Here is a 22,950-nt window from a genome sequence, read left to right on the forward strand (position 1 = left end):
GAGTTTAATAACAATCACAATTTTTTTTCCCAGCAATTTAAATAAATTAATCTGTTCACTTGAATAGCTAACTCTATGTGAATAAGTTCATATCTGCTCTTATTATGCATTAACTTTTTTTTTTTTTTTTTAAATTTAAGTGGGTTTTTTTTACCTGTTGAAAGTAAGCTCTCATGATTTTGTGAGGTTTTGGGGATTTTTTTAAGGCAAGTAACTGCTGCAGAAGAGATGAGACCAAGCCTGATTTCACACATTATCAAGTTCTTCTACCTTAACTCTATCCCAGGTTTTCTCAAACTACATGAAGCTGCTTCTAAAGCCACTGGGTAAAATCCTTTTGGTATCAAAATCAGTGGAAACTTCCATTACTGACTTGAGCGTGGTCAACTCTTTTTTTCTGGTTACAATTGCTCTCCTGAAAATCTCTTTCCAAACAAACATATTCTAATAAAATTTTTTCATTTCAACAAATTCCTACAGGAAAATTACAGAGCTTTGTGAGTGCAGACACATGTAACTCCAAAATTCTTTGCTTCTTCTGGGCTAGTTTTCCATGGATTCTTATTTTTGGATTGTTTTTGTGTTGTTCTGTTAATTCCCAAGGCTGACATGTTTGCATTTGACAAACACAAATTGCTGAAATATTATTTTATAGTTCTTTTAAAACTCATTGAGAACAGTTGTTGGTGCTTAGAGAGCTGGAATAGGTGCATTAAATCTGAATATCTCCCATTTCTGTTGTAATTTAACAATTTGATACTAGAGAAGATAAGGCACTTTCATCACTACTAATACAATCAACGCTTAATAGTAGCATAACATGGCATTACTTTGCTAGTTGGATGTTAGGGGTATATCAGAGGTATTAACAGCAGCAAAACTGTTTCAGTGGGTGTTCCAGGAAATGTGAGAATTAATATAAAAATTATGCGCTAAAACTAAAGAAGTAGCTAACATTTATAAACAACTCCTTTTTATTTTGTAGTGTAGACAGTTACACTTCACTTAGCAGTCTTCTGCAGCTTGCCATGAAAACTGGCTTTAAAACTTTCTGCAAATGCAAATGCAAAGTCTTTACTAGCTTTGGCTGAGATTTCAATCTTTACTACTCATTTGCTCAGCTAGAATCATTCACAAAATTAAGCTAACCACTATGCAGTTCATTTTATATCTCCCTGGAGCCTAAGTAATCAGGTTCCTTAGGAACTCCACTAGCAGTGTCAATATTAATTAATTAAAAAAAAAAAAAAAGAGGTGTGTCTTACAGGGTGATCCAGATGTGGTAGGTAGTACCAAGCCGTAGCGAGTCACCAGCTGAAAGAGACTGAATAACCAAGGATTTGCTTCAATCCCAGGCTCTCTCACTTCAAAGGCTTGACTAGTGTCTCAGCAATAGAGATCCTGCACCTCTAGATTTTATCAGGTTTCCCGACCTGTGTGAAGTTTGCCTGGCAATCCTGGCAGTGGGCGAGTGGTTCTCCCTCTCCCCGTGGATGCATGTTACCCAGCTGGAGTGCCAAGATGAGCAACCTAAGGCTGCTATTACTCAGTAATTACAGCAGGCACAGGAGGGAGGGCATTCCTAGTGACTAGGCAATTTCTTTGTTTGGTAAGTGATGCTTTAGACAAGGTCTTTATTTTCCTCTTTTTTTTCATTTTAAGTGACTATCTAGAAATAGCTGTTCCAAAGGAAAGCCGGGCAAAAGCTGCATTGTCTGGGGGGAAAGCTGCAGCACGGAAATGTGGGTGTGCGCTCCAGAGCATCTTGGCGAAAGCATTCAGGGAAGATCTCATTATTCATAAGTGATGCTCTAGAGACTTCACATAGGCAAAAAGTGCCTCTGGCATTGCAAGCCCCAACCCACAATGGGCAAAGCAGGCGCTGCCGAACTTGCGTGTTCCTTCAGCTGCTCTCTGTGACGCCTGTGTACGGGGCACACCCTCTGCTTGGCACTTCCAGCTCAAGGACCCAGCTTCTCCACTCCTGGCTTCTGCCCCTCAGGCATCCAGAGCAGGGAGAAGTGCTGGCCAGACCAGAGGCAGGTAGGCTCGAGGGAGAAGAAAACCATTTCAAGGGGTTAATTGAAAGAGAAATGCATCTGCAAACACAGGATGCAGAATGGAAGCCTGCAAATGAACGCTGCCAGCTGGAAGCTGGCCAAACTGATAAAGCAGAAAAGAAATTGAGGGTTAAATGTTTTGGATGCTGAAGGCTTGGAGTTCAAAGAGGAGCTCAAGGAAACTCCCAGCCACCAACTCCATACAGAGAGGCTCTAGGCAAACACAAGCCTTCTGCAGGACAGCTTTATCCCAGAGTTTCCAAAAGGCAAAGGTTCAAATGAATAGTTAAGGGATATCTTTTAGCATCTGAGAGCTCTTTTACAAGGAAAAATGATGCCCAGAGGTGAACTATGGCTGAGGGGCAGAAGGAGTTGCTTTCCACAGGAAAGTGGATAAGAAGTGCATCTGCCCATGTTGGGTTGGAAGAATGATGTCTAACTGTGGATGTATTTTCACTGCTTGGTAGAAAAGGCAGAAAAGAGGTGGTCCTCAAGGCAAGGAGGTGAGGGAAACCAGGGCAAAGCTGGGGGTTATTATCACCTTCCTCAGAGCACCAGCTGCTGTCCACATCAGGAGTGGAATATCTACCTGATGGAAACCCATTTTTCACCACATATATAAGGACTGAAGTATTGAAACTAGAAATTGAAACTAGAAAACACTTTGTAATTTTTTTTCCCCTTTTTCCAAAGAAGAATCTCTGTTTAGGGTCTGCACGGGCTACCGTTTTCTACGTGGCAGATTGGGAGCAGGAAAGCTGCCTTCTTCCACTGGACTGGGAAGCTGGACTCCCAGCAGAGGATGGGACAACTGGTGATGTGTTTTTCTGATATAACACTCTCTTGCCAGGCCCTTCTATGGTGGTTTCGGGACAAGGATCATGCCTTTCCAGCACTGTCCCTCCACTATGTAAAAAGACCACCTTGGTCTTCAGTCAGCCTTTTTTTTTTTTTTTTATCAGCTCCTAGTGCAGAAATTTTACTTAGAGGTGGGAAAGCCTTTAGTCATATTATCCACACGTTTTGAGCAGGTGCATAACTTCACTATAGCACTGGAGCAAGGCTAGAGTTCAAGAGTTAGGTAATTGTATCTCTCTCAAAAAGGAATTGCCTCAGACCAGTTAATTTGTCAAGATAACGAATTGCAGCAATTCTCCTAATTTGGAGCTGGGCCACTAACACTGATCTGAACTGTATTTAAACTCTTGATGACAGAGACTGAAAAAGATATTGCAATACTGGAGGTACAGGTTCCTAAAGCAAAACTGCATGTACAGCTGGAGTTGAGAGGCAGCAAGGGCGTGCGAGTACACATCCTGCATATCCCTTAGATATGAAGAAATTCCCTGGGGCACCGACTCTGGTTCCTGGGCAAGCAGAGTTCATCTTGTATCTTTGGGAGTGATAGAGGTCCAAAAAGGATAACGTAGTACCCATCAAGTCTCAGTTTCTGCAACATGAGATAATACAAGCAGAATTTTTACCTCCCCCCTTCCAAATAAAGAAATGTACTCCAAACGTACTGATTTGAAGTTACTGAAAGTTTTCTGGTAGCTGCAATAAAAACCCCTCTGTGGGCATGATGTTGGGATTCCCATGGCTTTGTATTCTCCCAAGCTACAGGTTGCTGCCACATTTTTCTTTTCTGTGCGGCAGCAGACATGAACAAATTTGTAGGAGAGGAAAAGCATAAGAAAGCTTCACTGAAAATGCAGGCTTCGCCCGATGACTGTCCCCTGTTTCTGATGAAAGTTAAGTAGACAGCATCAGGTAAAACGAAATGATGCATGTTCTCGTGTCAGACCTTCTCCTCTGGCTGCCAGGCGTTCCTTCCTTCACAAGAGAGACGTGGACCACAATAAGTCCTGTGCATTGACTCAGGGGAACTGAAAAGAATCTCTGACTCTTGCCTTGCATTGGCACACCCTCTCCAGGAAAACAATGGACTGAAAACAAAGTTGGTTTTTGTTGACTGTGAGACTGTGTCAGTGTCTTTAAAAAGTGCTAACACAAGAAATTAGACAGATTATTTCAGAATATTTCTGCTGAATGGTCTACTTAGGAATGAAATTGCTTTCTTTCTTATGTTATTCAGAACAGTCATTCTCTACCTTTAGATCCACTTAACTTAGAAAAGCAAAGTGGCTTTTATTTTGGAACAAGTGCATCCACAGGCAGAGTTCTTTCCAAATAGCTAATCTGGTCATTGCCAAATGTAAACAATTTATGTAAACATAAATTGATGAGGATGGTAAAGAACTCATGAAGGTATGGCCTGGGACTTACTCAATTTGCAAGCACTTACTTAGACCTCTCTTCCTCAGGGCTAATATGGTGATCAACAGAACTTACAGAGAGCTAGGTTCAATTTAAACAACATGTTTGAAAAAGAAATGAGCTGTTGAAAACTGTCTCCTCTTGCTGCCTCATCAAGTTCCAAGTCTATTTTGCTTGGGTTGATCCTCACTTTTAAGTATCAGTCAAGTGGCAATCTAGGATTCAGTAGATCTCAGAATTGTTGATTGCCCACAAGGTCGGGTCTAAGGCTGGGTAAGGGCTGGAGATGAAGTGCGTGCAGCCTCTTCTAGACCAAGTGAGTGACTAGTAAAGAGTAACTTTACATTGCCTGCAGCTTGGCTTTGGCTGAAGTAGAAATGAGAGGCTTAAACGTTAAGGGAGAAAACTACAGAAAGAACAGGTCTTTGCATGATGGGTTGTCATCCTGTTCAACATGTTGGGTGCTTATCTCTTTTTCTTCCCAAGACTTCTCTGCTGCTGGAGTGCTCCTGGGAAAGAAAGGGCCACCTCAGACTGTAAATCTGGGCTGAGGTTGCTCTGACTGTGTTTGCAGTGGCTTAGTGTGTGTGTCCACACAGCGTGGTAGCAGCAAGAGCTATGTGGGAGATGCAAAGTGACCTAGATCAGCAATCCTAATTCCTGCAGCTGTGCTAGTTGCTTCGTCCTGTGCAAGAGTGATGTGAACCAAATACCAGTGGCTTTAAGAGACTGACCTTGTTTTCTTGGAGAAACCTGTGTAAAAAAGGGATATAACAACACTCTTGACACTTACCTCACAGGATGTTGTGAAGCTTAATTAAATGTGTGCAAAAGCATTTTGAGATCCTTAGATGAAAGAAGTTTTTATAAATGCAAATTATAATAATTACGGCTAGTAACCACCACCAACTACTGAAACAATTAATTCAGGTTGCCACAGGCCATCACAACAACGTGTGCAAAGAGGAATCAGCCATTTAATGACATATATGTTGCGTGAGAACTCAAAGCCTTAAAAATACTGTAAACAAAGAGGAAAAAAATAGACACTCAGGGCTTGCCTCTGAGGGTGCCGTTGGTAGAAGTTTCCTCGATTGCTTCCATCACCTCCATGTTTTCACTGGGACTTGTCCCCAAGGAGAAGAGCCTGCCTTAGAGATTGCACCAGTGGGATCATTTTATATCTCTGTGATTTTTATATTTAACATCACAAGAAAACTGAAAATGACTGCAAATAGCCCGGCTCACAAAAATTTGGAACTACAAGTATATAACTCTGTTTTTTGGTTAATTCTCCCTTCACCCACTCCCCCCACACCCACTTTCCCCTGCTCAGGCATCCCCAGCCCAGCCCACTTACAGCATCCCAGAATAGACTTTTGCTACAGGGTATTATCCAGCTGACTTTCCAAGGGTGAAAACAAAGGAGAAGCAATCAAGATGTGTCTGGCCAAATACTTAAAGGCCCAGTGCACACATTTAGTTGACAACTGACTGAAATCTGAACCATTTTGCTCAGCCTTTCTTGTTGCTTCAAAACTGATTTTGGCTTAAATAGCTAAAACCTACAGGTGTTTAAATGCTCTCCCTTTTCAGCAGAAGAGCCTCATCAGACGTGGTCTGAGGATGCAGTCAGACTGGAAGAGATATCCAAAGACCCCACAGGTGAATCCCATAGAGCAGGCTAGCCCACCTGTGACCCTCAGGCTTATTTTGCTCACCTTTAAAGATGAAAATTCAGAAGAGTAGTAGTTATGAAGCACCCAACTTAACAAAGCAATTAGGCTAAATGCACTGCAGCTAGAAATTTAAGCAATGCACTGAATTTAATTTGAGAATTCATGGTCATAAGACTGAAACCTTTAACATTTAACCTAGTAGCAAATTAAATCAGCTTTCTGACCAAGTGAAAAATTTTATGCCATTGAAGTTTGAAAAGTGTGAAGCACACACATATTAAAAGAAGGGTTTTTCTTTTTTCTTTTAATGAAGAAAAACTTGAGGCCACTTAGTTGCCTAATCCAAATAATGGAAAAATGTGAATCCTATCTGTAAATAAAGCCCAAATTATAAACCAGAATTTTTTTCTAGCCTCTGCCAGACTAATGTGCTTGCAGTCAGCGGATTTCATGGAAAAAAAGATGTTATTCAAGCTAGAACATTGTATGGACTAAAATCACTCCTTTATCAATAAGCTTAATATTTACAGAGTTTACCAGGAGCAAGCTTTCCATCTACAAAAACTTATATGTTTTTTTCAGTCACTTCAAAAGTACTGACTTTCTGTAGAGCCTTTTATGCTTTTAAGAATGAAGATACTAAGTTGGTAATGTCCTGGGTAAGTTTTCACAAAATGAGGGCCAAGTTTCTATGGGGTCTGTGTGTGTGTGTCTGCATAGAAAATTAGCAACACTAATGCAAAGTATAGAAAACATGCTACACAGTTAGTACCAACACATTATTTTAAACCTACAAACCCTAAAACTTTATTGTGATGTGAATATATGCAATCTGTGTGCTTGCACACACACACACACATATATATATATACACACACACTTACGCATATCCTGTTGCCAAGCTCTCTTAATAACACGCGGTGCTCTGCTCAGTGTCTCTTGGCTAAATCCTACAATATAAGACAAAATTTGGATGCATTTTCTAAATGCACCTCAAGGCATTAAGACATAAAAGGAGTTGGGGTACGAGCATACCTAGTTTTAACCATCTCCAAAGCACCCTGACCGACATTTTACAATTTACCAAAAAGGTGTGGCTAAAAAGGCACTGAAGCAGATATAGGGGCAGGTCCTCCCTGGTAGATATTTGCATCCTGTCACTCACCTGCTCCAGAGCTTTGCTGCACAGACTTGCTGATAACCACCAGCGCATTCTGTGGTTTGGGTGCCCAAAGGCTTTAAAAGCTGATGTGACCCTATCGTCACCTGAAAACCCCGACTGATGGGTTGACACTTTCCTTCCCACCCCTTTCCATTGGAAGAGACTGATTTAGAGGGAAAACGTACAGCTTTGGGGAGGGGACACACCATGCTTTGTAAGCCCTGTTGGAAGGGGAAATCCAACCTCAGAGAAACAGTGGGGTTTTCATTCCCAGGCTGTTCCTTCCACTCCCTGGGAAGATTTTCATCTGATTGATATCCCTCAATTACAGACTGGCGTGAATACCGGAGTATTTTTTCTTTTTAAAACATCACAGAGGTAGTTTACACTATACACTGCCTTCTGCAAACACAAATACTTTCTCCCTGCCTATTTAAATAAACTATGTCAGCTGGAGTGGCAGCTGTGGATACCACTTGGAAAGCTCAAACCCCTGGGGGGGAGCTGTGGGCAGTTCCTGGCATTGCTTCTGCTTCTGAAGGTAACCAGGAGGAAAGTCCATGGGAAGAGACGCAAAGAGCTGACGCCTGATGCCAAGGAAAAAAATTCACCATGGTTCCTCACCACCCCATTCCATTCCCTTTCTTGCTCCTCTTGTCATTGAAGTAGACAACAGGAGTTTGGAGATAAGATTCTGTCTCAGACAGATGCTCACCTCTTCAGAAAAAAAAAATAAATTTTAAGAGAAGATAATTAACCTACATTGCATTCTCTGATATCTGTTTAATACAGCATTGCTTGTCAGTCACTCCTTTCATCACTTAAAGTGCATTTTGTATCCATGGAAAGCAATTAATGTTCAATAGGTAAAATTTGCCCTTACAAAGGCATCTTTTCATACTCCTGCATTGCTGCAGTGATCCTTTTCCTTCCTTACATGCCACCACCAGTCCTTCTCACACAAAAGTGCATCACCCAGAGATGTTTAATATCTATCTGGCTATTACTGTGCCCTTGTAGTCCTTCCTTACAGCCTGATTGCTACTCTGCTCCCTCTGCCTCTTCTCTAACTTCAGGTGGAAACTCTTCCATACATTTTGTGGCACATTTTTGGACTGGTTTAGGCTGCAGTTGGAAACTCAGCCCATTGCATTGGACTACCTCTGTGAGGTTTTAAAAAGAAAAAACACTCTGGTATTCATGCCAGTCTGTAATTGAGGGATATCCGTCAGATGAATCCTGTCACCAGGATCCTTTCTGATCTGCAAAGAGCTGCTTGAAGCAATACCATCTCTATAAGAAGAGTGCTCAGTTTAAAGCAGGCTTACAGCTCTCTGCTGCTTTCAGGTCTATTTGACTAATGATTTTGCTTCAAAAATCAACAAAATTACCTTTGGGCTCAACTAACTGTGGCAGACAGTGCCATGTGTGCAGCTTGTGCCTGGCCCTGGAGCCTCCTCTTACCCCTACCCTGGGGCCCCAATGGATCAGGGGTACAACCAATCACAGTGGCCAGTGCTGGGGTTTTCTTAAAACTGCTAACCTGAGCGGCTTTTCATCTGCTCCCCTTGTACCACAAACAAGAAGAACAAGAACCTGATCTGAAACCACATGTAAAAATAAGGAGCTCCTCAATTTATATTTCTGAAGTCAAAACTGATGTGTGGGACAGCAGGAACTTTCAAGCCCCCCGACAGTACCAACATAAAGATTTAATCACTGCTATTTAAAATAGTACAAAGCAAAAGTGAGTTAGGATGCCAGCAAACCAGAGGAGATAGCTTTCTAGGCAAGCTGAGTGACATAAGGAGTGGGACAGCATCAGCGTGGCAACTCTTAATATGAAAATGGTCAAGGATTACTTCACAGTCTTGCAACAGCAGATGGCTGGAGACATTTAATCAGGCATCTTTTCTATTCCTAAAGCCTATAATTATCTATTATAAAGACAATGTCAAATTGGCACGTGACATTTTTCTTTTCCCATCCCCAAACTGAAGGAGGGCAGGGCTAACAAAAGTCTGGGAGGCTTTGCCCTCTTGAAGAGAACTGCAACTACCCAACCTGGGGAATTGTAGCAGAGATGGTACCTGAGGATTCTTGTCCCAGGCTGTGCAGTGCATGCTCAGGACTAACCACTTCTGTGTCATGCAATTACTAGAAAACTGGAAGTAGGTAAAACAGAAAGCCAGCTCGCTCAGATGCTTATCACAGTTACTTGAGATTTAATCTATCAACATAAAGGAAAAAAAACAACACCAAATTTAAGTGATGCTCACAATCTGCTCCCTTTCAAAGCAGAAAAGATGAAGGCAAAGCTGAATTCCAGTCTTCTTGCACAACAGATTCACTGATCCTGGTGAAGGCCAACCTGATTTAGCCATTATGTTGACCTGATCAAAATCTGATTAAAGTTAATGGTGAAAACATTTACAGTTAAAAACATAAGGCAAAAAATGCTATCCTTGAGCTATTCTTAATACTAGAGGCAAGTGGAGAATATTTTAAAAATTACTTTTTTCTTAAAATACTTTTCCCAACCCCCCCCTGACTTTTATACTTTTATTTTAGAACTTTTATAAACTTACAGTAACTTTTAGAACTCCCACATAACCAAAGACTGTTTGATACATTTTGGGACCGGTCTGAAATTTTGTTTAAAAACAATTTAAAACTCCTTAATATATGTAATATATTTTACCATTTCTTCATCATGCATGCCACTGATACACCACCAAAAAAAAAAAAAAAAAAAAAAAAAAAAAAAAAAAAAAAAAAAAAAAAAAAAAAAAAAAAAAAAAAAAAAAAAAAAAAAAAAAAAAAAAAAAAAAAAAAAAAAAAAAAAAAAGGGAAAAAAGAAAAAAACACTATTTCTGACACAAAAAGTTGTTTTAAAACTGGTTTAAAAGTTTTGATATTCTTTCCTTTGGAATGTGTGGAACATTTAGTTGTGATTTCTAATACAGTATTTTAAACAACTAGTGAAGGACCCCTCTACAAGCACCAAATTGGCAGGCACCAACTCACATGAGTAATTTAGCATTTGCATTGGGCAAAGCAGTCTACCTCCTGCAGACTGCAAATTACTGATAGTATTGACTGTTTCTTGTTCCCCAAAATAGGGTTAGATCAATGTGTGCAGAAACTCTTGTCCTGGTTTTGTAAATATTACCCTTTGACAACTGCAGCAGCGGGAACCTGAGACGCACTGAATGAAATGCAAACAGACTTATCTGTTAGTAAATAATTTCAATTAGGTGGTGGAAAATACCCCGAAATAAAATGTTTATTGCTTTCTTCAGCCTCTTCCTTCCTCTCAGTTGCACACTGTGTTTTCCCTGAGTCGACAACAAGAAGTTTAGGATGGGGTAGTGTCCCTGCACGCCCCGGCACAGCCTTTGTGTATCATGGTTGTTGTCACACTGACACCTAATGGCAGACACGAACTAGAGTATTACGGCTGATTTCCCAGGGCTGTGGGTTTGCCCTGCGTTGTAAAAATTACAGAAAACAAGTGAGTTTAGGAAACGGACTTCACCTGACTCTGTGTTCAGCCTCTGGGAGGGCAACGCTGAGAAGGCGACACCGAGGGGCTGTGGCACGGGATGTGGATGGGCAGCCTGTCACAGAGAGCTCACACAGTCCCCGCAGGAAAATAGAAGCACTGAAGAACGAAATGAGCTGGCTAGAGTAATCCAGTAGGTTGGTGATGGTCGTAAAGGTTTAATTTCATCCAGTTCTTAACCTGCTGTCTTGTTTCTATTCCCAACCAGTGGACAGTAAAACTCGCAAACATGCATGGAATTAGGTTGGGGAAGTGAAGTTGATAATAATACATGAAAATAAGGCACTGACTAAAGCTTGTTCTTCCTTCATGAGTTTTTGAAGAAATCAGGATTTTTTCCAGAATGTTTTCCTGTTAAAATTCTGTTCATTACAGTGATCACTGTGAAGTGCTGTGGTACTAACTCTTCCCTTACATAAGAGGCAACAGCAGCATAGTCCACAGCATGATCTGGGCTAACACTGCAGCAGAGTGTGCCCACACAGGCTCCATATTCATGTTTGTGAACTAAACATTTGGTCCTTTGATGGCTAAAAGCAAGGGCCTAAAGTAAGCACTTTGTGGCTGTTTTCTTTGGTCAAAATGCATCCTATGTAGTAAAATAAATAATTAATCGAAACCATCATCTTTCATCTGGTTAATAAAAGCTTGTATTATTTAAGCAGAGGTGTGGTGCAATTTAGCAGGGAACTTCAAATGATGATTTAGGAGAAGTTTAGACCAGGTTCCAAATCCTTCAGTCAGAGGGTGAGCTCATGTAAGGCTCCTGATGGTTCACCAGCACCTACCAAATGATGTAAAATCATGTCCTGGGGTTGTTCTACAAGATCTCTGGGATGGCCTCAGAATCTGCTCTTCATCTGGTGTATTTGGATATCTCCAGAGGGGTGCTTTACCAGCAAGAACATTAGCAAGGAAAATTACTAAATTCAGCAGAAGTACATGAAAAACCACAGCAAGATGTAGCAGAAGGTTTCATCAAGCAAAAAATGGCACTTAGTGCCATGGTCTACTAACCACGGTGGTAGTGGATCAAGGGTTGGACTTGATGATCTCAGAGGTCCTTCCCAACACAGCTGATTCCATGATTCTATGATTCTATGATAAGCTAGCAGTTGTTATGAAACAATGGAGTTTTTTTTTTAAAAATGAGAAGTCATGCTACATTTTTGAAAAAATGAAAAGGCATAGGTCTTCGACACAAATCCACAGGAAAGAATATTGGCTTCCATGCTCCTTTACAGTGAAAATTTTTAAACTATTTAAACATTGTTAATCCATGGGATTTAATTTATGTGAGAACTACACACGAATTTTTTACTGATGTGGTGTGCAAGGACTGAGCTGGGTGTCCCTGGGCTGGGAGGGCAGGAAGCAGAAATCAAGTGGCTGTTGCATCTTTGATTATCATAAAGATGAAAAGGTGGGACACTGGCAGTGTACCTGCAGTAAGTAACTAATTAAAATGATCACCATACATGCTTATAAGCTATTATTAATGATATCTTTTCATCGTATTAAAATATTTTGCCATTTCATAATATCAGCGTTGCAGAGATAACAAGCACTGCCTCACAATCTGTTTTTAAGACTGAATTTTACAGTTTGAAATCTAGCATAATTCAGGACTTTTGGTATCTTGAATGCTGTGGAAAATATTATTGAAGGGCATGAGTTGAGGAGTTGCGGCAGTTTCACGGCACTGAGATTTAAAGTAAAAAGAAGTCTCAGTGAAGACTAACCAACAGGAAGTATATTTACGGGAGAGGTACTTCAAATAGCTGTAATTAAATATAGAGCGTATGTTGAGGAAAGAAAAAGTCACTAATTCTGTATGTACTTACTGCTTTGTGTTAGGCACTGCTGATCAGTTCTTCACCACTGTTTTTTCCTATGCAGCTCATTTCTTTTCATCTTGTGGTCAAGTTTGACACTTTAGAAGGTGCATGACTGAGAACAGCAATGGGTGCAAAGCTCACCTTTGGGATCCACTGAGCTCTTCCCTAAGGCTTTTACCAGCCATGACCTGATTAGAATGTCCCAGCCTTGAGACGGGATTTTAACAGGGAACTTGGTTTTGTTAGGTTGAAAGCATTCAACAAGAACTAACACCCTCACTTCTGTTGTGGGAATTTTTCAGGGGTGAAGTGTCAAGCAGTCTCTTGTGTAGGAGTCTTTGGAGGAAAACAGCCTCAACCTCCCATTTTGCCGTGGGCAATTCCACAGTTTTCCCACTCAAGGACCTGTGGTGTGGCTGGGGAGTGCAGTGAAAGAGGAGGAAATAAATAAATGGTCCTGCAATGTGTTTGTTTCTTTCATCTAGCATCAGATGTGCAAAGGTTCTCATGTTTACAAGAGTTGTTCCTTCTGAGCACAGGGATCTACAGCCTTCTCCTGATGTTGTCTGTACTCTGCCTGATGACTACTCCTAAATCTCACCTGTGCAGGGAATACCTGGAGATAATTCTTTGGTAGGTCATTATAAGCAGCCTTAACGTTGAAATATTACAATTGAACATTAAATTGACACCTCACATCGGTCCACCATTACACCTCTTTTCCAATTCCCCTGCTGCCATGCGACTGATGTGATGAATTACAGCCTGTCACATCACGTTACGTTACGCAGAACAAACAGGACAAAACACATACCAACTGCCATGCAAATATGTGTTTGCCAACCCTTTTCAGTGCGTAGAAATGCAAGCGGCGAATTCCCTATCGGAGAACGAGAGGCTGAGGGACAGCTCTAGGGTGTGTGAGACAAACATGCCTCTGACACACCGTGAGCACACGGATCTGCAGCTCCCAGTAGTTATGAAAGCACCTCCTGCTGTGGTTATTTCTTGTTCTCTCAGAGAAAAAAAAAAAGCAGTGGATTCTGTGACTGCTGATGTCATGAAGCAGAATATAAATACGTAATAATTCCCCTGGCACTTGTGTTCAGATTTGGAGCTATTTTTATGACTGGCCAGATTTTGGCTGTGGATGTGTAAATATAACACCCACTTAATGTACACACACACACACACACGTGCATGCTATGAGATGTATGAATATATATTATGTGGCTTTTAAGTGCAGTCTTTTAGCCTACATGTGGGCCTTTTGAAGCTAATGGGAGATTTACCAGGGGCTTTTTCACAGAGCTGTAGGCAAGTGTGGAATCCAGAACATATGAATATTACACTATGGTGTAAATCATCTAGTTTGACCTACAGTGAATTAGAGGCTATTAAATTTCATCCAGGTATCCTACACCAAGCCAGAAAAACATGTGTTTGACTAATGCATAAATTGTATTTGGCTAAAACCTATTTCCCAGAAAGGTATTCATTCAGTCTCCATGCAAAGACACTTTCCATGCATCAATTTCTTTGATAGTTTGTTTCAGCAGTTATTTTAACTATGTGTGCTTTCTATTTAAATTTACCACACTCTATGGAGTCAATGATGAGAAGTCAAATTTCTGCTTAAATTCATAGCCATAATGTCAACAACTTGAGTACTGACTTTCCTCACTTCAACACTGTGCCATGGGCATCCCTTCGAGATGTCTTACGCTGAGCTATTTTTTATCATGTTACATCTTTCCCCAAGGAATAGCTCTGCGAATTGTTTTCACTTTGTTAACTTTCTTCTTGATACGTGCCCACAGCAAATACGTTGTTTACTTGGCAATTAGTGTGACCCATTCACTGTTGTCTGTGTAACTCAACCTGGCTGGGGGTTATATGGATGAGATGTCTGATACGTGTGACCTCACATACCTTGCAATACCCTAATTGTTAGCAGAATAAAAGCAGATCAGATACAAACAACTCCTTTCGATTTCCAGAATTTGGAAATGCTGTAATTTTTTTGTTTATAAACCAGTCATAGTATGTGGCTATAGATACAAAATATTTAAGTCCCTAAAGCTGGTTCTCCCAGTTACTGATTTTTCTCTTTTCTTCTGCTCAATACATAATCTAAAATGAAAGCAAAAAATAGTTACTCTATGACTTCTGGTAAGACTTTTCCATATTAAATAGGGTATAGTTTTACTGCTGGAAGATATTACAAAATATGAGGATCATTAAAATTAAAAAAATTATGGAGAATAGTGTCTTCATTTCAGGCATATAGTGGTGCTTTATAAATCAGGTTCTGTAGCAGGCAAGAATATGTCACAGTAAAGAAGAGGAAAATTGGAACGCCATGATTATTTTAAAGCTTGACACAAAACTATAAATCTCTTTCAAGTGAAGATACACAGATCTTTGTGTAGACCTCTGCAGCTAAGCAAACCAACTAGCCTTTGATGTACTTATAATTATTAGGGGCTGAGGATTATGTCTTTAGGCAAAGCTGTCTAGCAGTGGGAAGGTATAGATCAAAACTGACACCATGACACAAGCAAGCAGAAAGGTGAGATGAGGCGGAGCCAAAAATAGCTTGGCATTACTATACACCTTAAGTAAAACAAATAACTCGCCTTCTTGAATAGAACACAAGGAGAGGAACAACTAATTAGCATCCGCAACCCCTCAATACCAGTTGGAAATCTAAACACGTAATTAACAAAAAGCTAATCATCAGAATATAGAAGAAAATTCAGCAGATCCACTTGTATGGGAACATATTGTTACACTGTCATGGAGGCAGGTATGCCAGACTATAGATTCAGTAGGATGCCATGCAGTGAGTGCTCACTCCTCTTGAAACCAGTCTACATCAAGTAGAGCATCCTTCCAGACCAGGCTCTTTGCAGATGGCAACAGTCTTGGTAATGCCAGGCCTACACATGAGCTCATTACTTGCTAAAATCCCCATCCAAAGCCTGCTGAAGATGGTGGAAATATTTTTCTTGCATTTAGTAGGCTCTGTATCAAGTGTTGTGTGTGGCTTGATGTGCTCAAGAGAGTGTATACATGAATACAGTTAAATAATTTCAAATTACTACAGATCTTCAAAGACACTCATCTTGGGTGGCACAAAATTAAAAAAGTGTTTGTAGAAACTAATTTCTTGCCATAGGTGAACTGTCAATCATACTTAAAAAACATTTTTCATTAAAAATGTTTTTCTGGCTCTCTGGTGAAAAAGTCATATTGTTAGAAAAATAAAAGCAAAGGATTTGAATCCAGAGGTTTTGAAGGACTTAAACTGAAAATCTAAATAAATAGATAGGAGATCTAACACCTACACTAAAGGGAGCAGAGTTCCAAAAAACATGAAGAGGTGTAGCATAAACAGGTGTCCCCCAAGTCTTTCTAGATCACAGCTCACCCGTGTACGGGAGAATACCTTTGAAGCGTGCCATAAACACGGTACACAGAGAAATAGAAATCATGCCATGAAATAAAGGCTAAGATTCTCAGTTAACATGAAACTCAGTAGATGACAAGAGAAGGATGTGTGTGCCAAGGAAGAGCAGGAAATGAAGAAGGTTTTGCCATCAGTGTCAGAGAGGGTATGTGAGGATAAGGGAGAAGTCTATTGCTCGAGAGATGGAAGGAATCTTCATGGATCAGAAGAAGAAGAAATGTTACCAACTACGCTAATGCAGGGCCAGAGAAGGTTACAGGAGGACAAATCAAAACATGGTCTTCAAATGCAAGCAGGCTCCCCAGGACTGTCAGAAACAGGGGAAGGTCTGAGTAAACAACAAGTGATTTGGAGGTAACAGACTGTGTGCAAGTCCAGACTGGTATCTCTGATACACTGTATGGAAGACAAAACACCATAGCATGTGTCATTATTAATTATCACAAAGACCATGTAAACCATTCAATATAAAACACTACCACAGAACTCAGATGAAATCAATATATTCTCCACTTAGGGTTCAAACTGATGATGTTCCTTGCCAATAAGGTGAAGCATGTTGGGTTCCTTCATTATGAATGTCATTTTACAAACAGTGTGGGAAATTGGGCTTCAGTCTCTGTGAGAACTGATAAGATTTCCTATCTCACTTGCAAACATTATGGAATATTTCCAGAAATATTTTAAAATTCTATTTTAAATGGGAAAACTTCAAGCACTTTCAGGAGACACTAGTGAACCACTAAAATGTTAGTCAGTCCCATCTAGCATTTCAGAACACTACAGTTATCTGAACATCAGTGTTTTTGTTCAGATACCTCTGTTAGAAATGTTGCCCAAACATTAGTGTTCCTAATATTCTGAATTTTCTAAGTAGAAATACAAGGTTTCCCAATTTGCCTTTCAACTATGCAGCAGTTATCCGTCTTGTCACAACATGAATCCCTTTTGGGTGAAAGCTGTTGATTTGAAGGTTAAAATCATCTTTCTAGGCCCTAATGTAATTTGTTGGAAGTTGGCCTTGGGAAACTTTCTGACACTGCCTACATATGCTCTTCGTTGGATATTCATTGAGCAATGATGTCTGAAGGGCTGAGTTCTTCACCTCCATGATCATTATTAGTTATGGCATTTCTTAACAGGCTGTGCCATGTCAGTTCTTTGCAACTCAGGTTTTACATTAGCAACCTCCAGTTTACAGCACCGAGCAGACACACTCTAGCACCACAAACAATACTGTTCCAGGAGAGTGTATGCCAGGTTACACCCACAAACAGAATTTATTAGTAGCCTACATATATTGTCAATATTGAATAAATATTTATTCTCTCTTTTAATCAAGTGAAATGAGGCGCACAGTATACATTTTAGGCAAGGCTAAATGAGAACTCCCTGATCTCATTAAGGAACTCATGAGTCTGCTACAGAAATAATTCAAGAGCAAATCTTTGGCAGAACAAACCACAGTATCTATGGCCAGTGGTCTGCTGATCAAATAGGAGCGGGGAAAGAGGAGACAGATTTCTGAGATGTGCAGGACCATTACTTCAATCTTCTCATCCCTCAAGATGCATTTTCACAGGCTGTCAAACATAAAATCTTATGAGAATAATTTTCTTTAGAAGATTTTAATCAGGTGAACAAAATATCTGATTCTGCCAAAACCATAGTTCACTTGACACTTCATCTTGCTCAGCAATATTCTCATCAAACTACTGTGCTCTGGAGGTCTACAGGTGTTTTTACCACATGCCCACAAACACCCTTAGCTTTGAGGGTGGCTCCTTCAAAATGGTGTCTACCAAACTACAAATCATGGGATGAACTGAGAAAAGCCAAAATTCAGAAATTTTTAAAATAATCAATCTATTTTTAGTTTTACCTTGACACAAATTTTTGAGATAACATATGTGAGGAATTTACCAATGATTCAGACCTCTGGGTGATATCTATACTTTTCAGATGAAATTATATTGTCATTCTGCATTATTTGTAGGAGTTTGAAACTTTTCCTAAAGTCTGAGTTTGAAATATATTATCTTTGAAGTGAGCCCTGAACACAGAAGTATCTTGACAAATTAAACATATCTGGGGCAAGATGGAGCACTTTCAAAGGCTTGGGAATTAGCCAGGAGCAATGACTCACCTTATTTTCAAGTAGTGCTGAGCTGAGTTTTGGGGATGGGCAAACTCAGGAAATTTCCTCAGATACATGAGAATGGTTTGCTTTTGTACTATTTAAGATCAAATATTATACTGTAATATATATATTTGAAATATGCTGTAGAGAGGTGTCCAGTATAATAACCTCAGTAGCACTGACTGCACTTTGTTGCCCCTGTTTGCTTAGATTACTGTCTTCTTGCTTGAAGTGGGTATCAGGAAGTTTGGGGGTTGATCTGGGAAGTGACCATTGGTGAACTGATCGGCTGAAGGCTCGGGAGAGCAGGGACTAGACAAAGAGGACTGGGCTTGGGAAATGGTTAGGGGATAGAGACTCATTTGAAACTGCATTTTAAAACTTCTGGCTCTGGCATGAGTTCCTCACCCCCCCCTTCAAAATATTAGAAAAATATAGTAAGTTCCATATAAAGCACTTCTTATCTTTTGTTTTCATTGGATTCACAAAGTTCATACCTCATGTCATCTTTTTTGACAACAATTTATGAAATAATAGCACCATAAAGAAAGGATGCTGGAATAAACTATAATAAAACAAAACCTGTGGCTGAGATTTCACATGTTCAAGGTGAGATCCAATCTGCAGTGAAACAAACTCATGGGAGATTCCTGATTATTTTCATACAAAATGAATTGGATGAAAATTCATTAGTGTTCAGAGACTGAATCTCAGTGACAGTTTGTCCCTGGGGGCATTGAAAACTATTTTAAATCATTCTGATAGTTAATTATTCAGCAAAACACTTTATCATACAAAATGACTTTAATAATTTATGCTAATGGGCGTTGAAGAGGTAACTGTAGGACTGGTCTGGAGGAGGGGAAGACTTTGTGTCTGCACACTTATAATGAACTGTAGCAACACGTGTATTACATTTGATATGCAAGTAAAACATTTGTGATCACTTCAGTATTTTTCCCTGTCCCTCTCCCTGCACATAAGTCTACAATAGTATAAAAGGCTCTTAGTAAACTTAAAAATAGCCTAACTTCAGAAATCTAGTAATAATGGTAGTTTGAAAGGAATTAAAGACACATACTAGATTTTAGATCTTCTAGATTAAGTGTCAGAGAATAGATAACGATCAGAAGTAAGCCCTAGGTATCTCCATTATATTTGGTGCAGTGGACAAATACCTAAGCAGTAAGAGAAGAGAAAGCAAAGGAGATGTAACTGTACACTTTTAAGAGTGTCCTGTAAAGAAAGAACTTAACAAATGTTCATTTTTGGAATTCTGGTGGTGAAAGGGATTGACCAAAGGCCCAGTTGTGGTGGAAAAAGTGATTGAAATTACTTGAGCGTGAAAATTAAAAACCCTGAAAAAAAGAGTTCGGGACAGGCACTGCTTGATTCCTACTCTGCTGGAGAGGGAAGGAGGTGATACTGTATTGAATAACCTTGAAAGTCATGGATTTATGCAATCTATAGAAATAGCCACATAAATGCATATAATGCCTCTCTGCATTTGTATGTACTGTAGTGGCATTTGTTTGTATGCTCTGGGTGAACATGGAGATGTAAATTTCTAAAAGAATCCTGTGTTACCCAAGATCTCAAAGGTTTTGTGACTCTGACTCACGAAAAACACTTCTGAGTTTTAAACCTATTTTACCTATTGGCATGGACCAAGAACAAAAGCTCAGTGATTTCCTCTAATATTCAAAGATGCAGAAGAATAAACAACACAGAACTGCGCACATTTTATACAAACTTTTTGTGGTTTTGGTTTTTTTTAATCTTTTGTCTACTTTCTCTCTGATGGAGGTCAGCTCCCTGAACACAGATACCTTCTGCTTGGCTCATGATATAGAGCATGAAATCAGAATGGTCTGAAATGTTCACATGTACCTCTTCGCGTCAGTTCAGAAGAAACACAAGGAGAAAGTGAATGAGTTACGCGTTCCTCTGCCTGAAAAGTTGTCTGTGATTTAGCAATTAATCTAATGCTTCAACTTTTGCATAAATATTCCTTATGGAACAGCAAGAATCCCACTTCAAGCTAAGCTGTTGCTTTAAAGCCAGGATCTGAGGCCGTGTTGACACCAGTAGGTGTTCCATCCGAATGCTGCCAATAATGATGGATGTGACTCCCGTTATTCATATAGTGTGCACCAGCAAATATCTGCAGGTGAATGAGATTGCCACACATGGCCTTTAATGCTGACATGAACAACAGTTTTCAGATTCAATCCCTTACCTCTCACACACAGTTCAGTTTGTACAGCCTGAACTTTTCTATATAGCCATAGTATAAATCTTTTTTGCTTCATAGCTATCCTCACACGGGTACTGAAAGGCAAAGTTTGGGAGTTGATGTTGATTTTTATAAGCCTCTTTCTTTAGTTATGAATAAAAATCCAGTCCTTTAGTTACAAATAAAAATACAGTCTCACTTTCAAAGAAAACACTGCAATCAAAACAATACCCCCCCCTACAAATATAACACCATGTTCTACAGGACAAGTATTGATTAAAACAAAAAGGGCTTTTTAAACACCATTAATTCTTACCAATTCCAGTAGTTATTGATTCTGCATCAATGTCATTAGCCTTTCTCTTTGCCACTTCAGCTAGTGCCAATTCACCCTTATCTAGAGCAAGGTAATGGATGTCCTTTGGAAATAAAGCAGAAAAAAAGAGATTAATCTAAAATGAATCTCAATAGGAACAACAAAAGGGATTTTGAAAGAAAGAGGTTCTTTTATTACTTAGATCACAAACACAGATGGAACCGATGAACCTACCATTACATTTTAATTCCCTCCCAATGCAAATTTATTATCTTACTTGTGGTGTTGAATACAGCAATGAATAAAACACTGACCAATCAGGCACTAATAAAAGTGAAACTATTGACTCAGTGTATGAAAGAAACCAATCTACTTTTGAAGTAAGGTCTGTTGGTGCAACATGAATTAAAAGAGGGTTGATAGGAGGTGGCTCTGTGTAAATCAGACCTGAGGTATTGGAACTCTTCTGGTTGACAGCCTGTATTTGAAACATGTTAAAAGTAGATGTGGTGTGTAGAGACATGGATTAGTGGTGGACCTGTCACTAACGGGTTAACAGTTGGACTTGATGATCTCAGGGGTCTTTTCCAATCTTAATGATTTTATGCTTCGAAGGTTTCCACCTGGTACATGAATTTTGGGGTTAAGATCTGCAGGCACTAATTTTTGTTTGAAGGCTGTCATGTTCACTCACTGTTCTTTGAGTAAGGTGATGGTGGTCCTCCTTGTGCTGATATTGCAGCTAATAGGAACGACAGTAACTGCTCAGTGATTTTAACATCCACCCAGCTGACATGATTCCTGAGTCACTCCTGGACAACAAAGGCTTTTCCAAAAATGGTGCTGTCTAGCATGAATAACTGTTAATACACTGGATCTAGTCCTTCATTTAGGGTCAAAAATGAGAGGGCTGCATCAGGGGTGTATTGTTACATGTAATTATAGAATTATTGGACTGGAAGGGGCCTTAAAGATCATCTTGTTCCAACCCCTTGCCATGGGCTGGGACACCTTCCACTAGACCAGGTTGCTCCAAGCGCTGTCCAACGGGGCCTTGAACACTTCCAGGGATGGGGTTTCCCTGGGTAACCTGTGCCAGTGCCTCACCACCCTTTCAGGGAAGAATTTCTTCCTAATATCTGACCTAAACCTGCCCTCTTAGAGTTTAAAGTCATTATCCCTTGTGCTATCCCTACATGACCTTGTCAAAAGTCAAGGTTTTTTATTTTGTGTTAATATTTGAGGTGAAAACCACCAGTACTAACACAAACACTATTTGTTGAAGAATACATTCCTGCTGACAAATTACTGTCTCACCACCCTTGGTTTTGGCCACTGAACTAAAGTTTCATTCTTGAACATTAATAAAGAGACAATTGATCCCTTTCTCATTTAGCATCATGCTGCTCTGTGCATGAACTGTAACACAGAAAGTGAGGGTAATCCAAGAACACTCGGCAATTTTTTTTCCCCGTACTTCATTGCTGAAGATGCCATTTGGTATCCAGAGGTTTGAGTCATTCCTTTGTTCTGCAATCCATCTACAGGCAGGAATTTGAAGGGAAAAGGAGTATTTGCTGGAAATATTGACCTCTGCATACTATAAAAGCAACTGTATTCTCAGTAGTGCAGAAGATTTCAGGTGAAATTGTCCTTCTTGGTGTGAATTTACTGTCATCTTCATCAATATGACAGAAACTCTTACAGGAAAAGTGACTTTAGTCTCCAGAGAGAAGTTACATGAAAAAAAGTGAGAGTAAAAGTGTTAGCAGAAAGACATGCTGCCCTTATTAACCCCTCATTTAGTAACAGCAATTAAAACAAAACAAAACAAAACAAAACAAACTGAGAATGTTAGGGAAACTGAGACTGATTATGCAAGAAAGCCTGGAACTGACTTTCAGCATCCCCACAGACTGCAGGAGACAGCAGCCTTTTCTCATCACAAATACAGGTGTGATTTAAAAAATGTGCAAGTGTCTTGGAGCAAAGTAATGAGTTACGAACTTTTGGCGAACTCTGTATTTCCTCTCTCTGTAGGTCTAACATGGGTGTCGGGAGAAAAGGGCCTGAGTAGCAAGGAATGACTTCTATGAAGATTAAACAGCAGATATTGTCAGCTTATTTAGATAACAATAGAAAACCCAAGGGCTCTTGGACAAGTCTGAACTTACAGAGATTTGAACGCACAGGCAGACATTTAAA

General features: G+C 39.8%; 1 protein-coding gene across 4 annotated transcripts in view; it reads right to left on the reverse strand.

The window, feature by feature from the left end:
- WDPCP (WD repeat containing planar cell polarity effector) overlaps nucleotides 1–22,950 on the reverse strand; it is a 146,434-nt gene that overhangs the window by 18,801 nt on the left and 104,683 nt on the right. For 2 of the 4 annotated variants that reach the window (XM_027898153.1, XM_027898152.1), the window contains exon 15: nucleotides 20,746–20,848. In XM_027898153.1, the coding sequence (XP_027753954.1) occupies nucleotides 20,746–20,848 (103 nt within the window). Of the gene's footprint in view, nucleotides 1–5,013; nucleotides 5,091–17,768; nucleotides 17,879–20,745; nucleotides 20,849–22,950 lie in introns of those variants that run through there. The other 2 variants (XM_027898155.1, XM_027898154.1) reach the window with 2 other exon arrangements.

The sequence above is a fragment of the Empidonax traillii genome, unplaced genomic scaffold, assembly GCF_003031625.1.
Source record: "Empidonax traillii isolate 1590-97213 ecotype Southwest subspecies unplaced genomic scaffold, ASM303162v1 scaffold580:size560489, whole genome shotgun sequence".
NCBI lineage: Eukaryota > Metazoa > Chordata > Aves > Passeriformes > Tyrannidae > Empidonax > Empidonax traillii.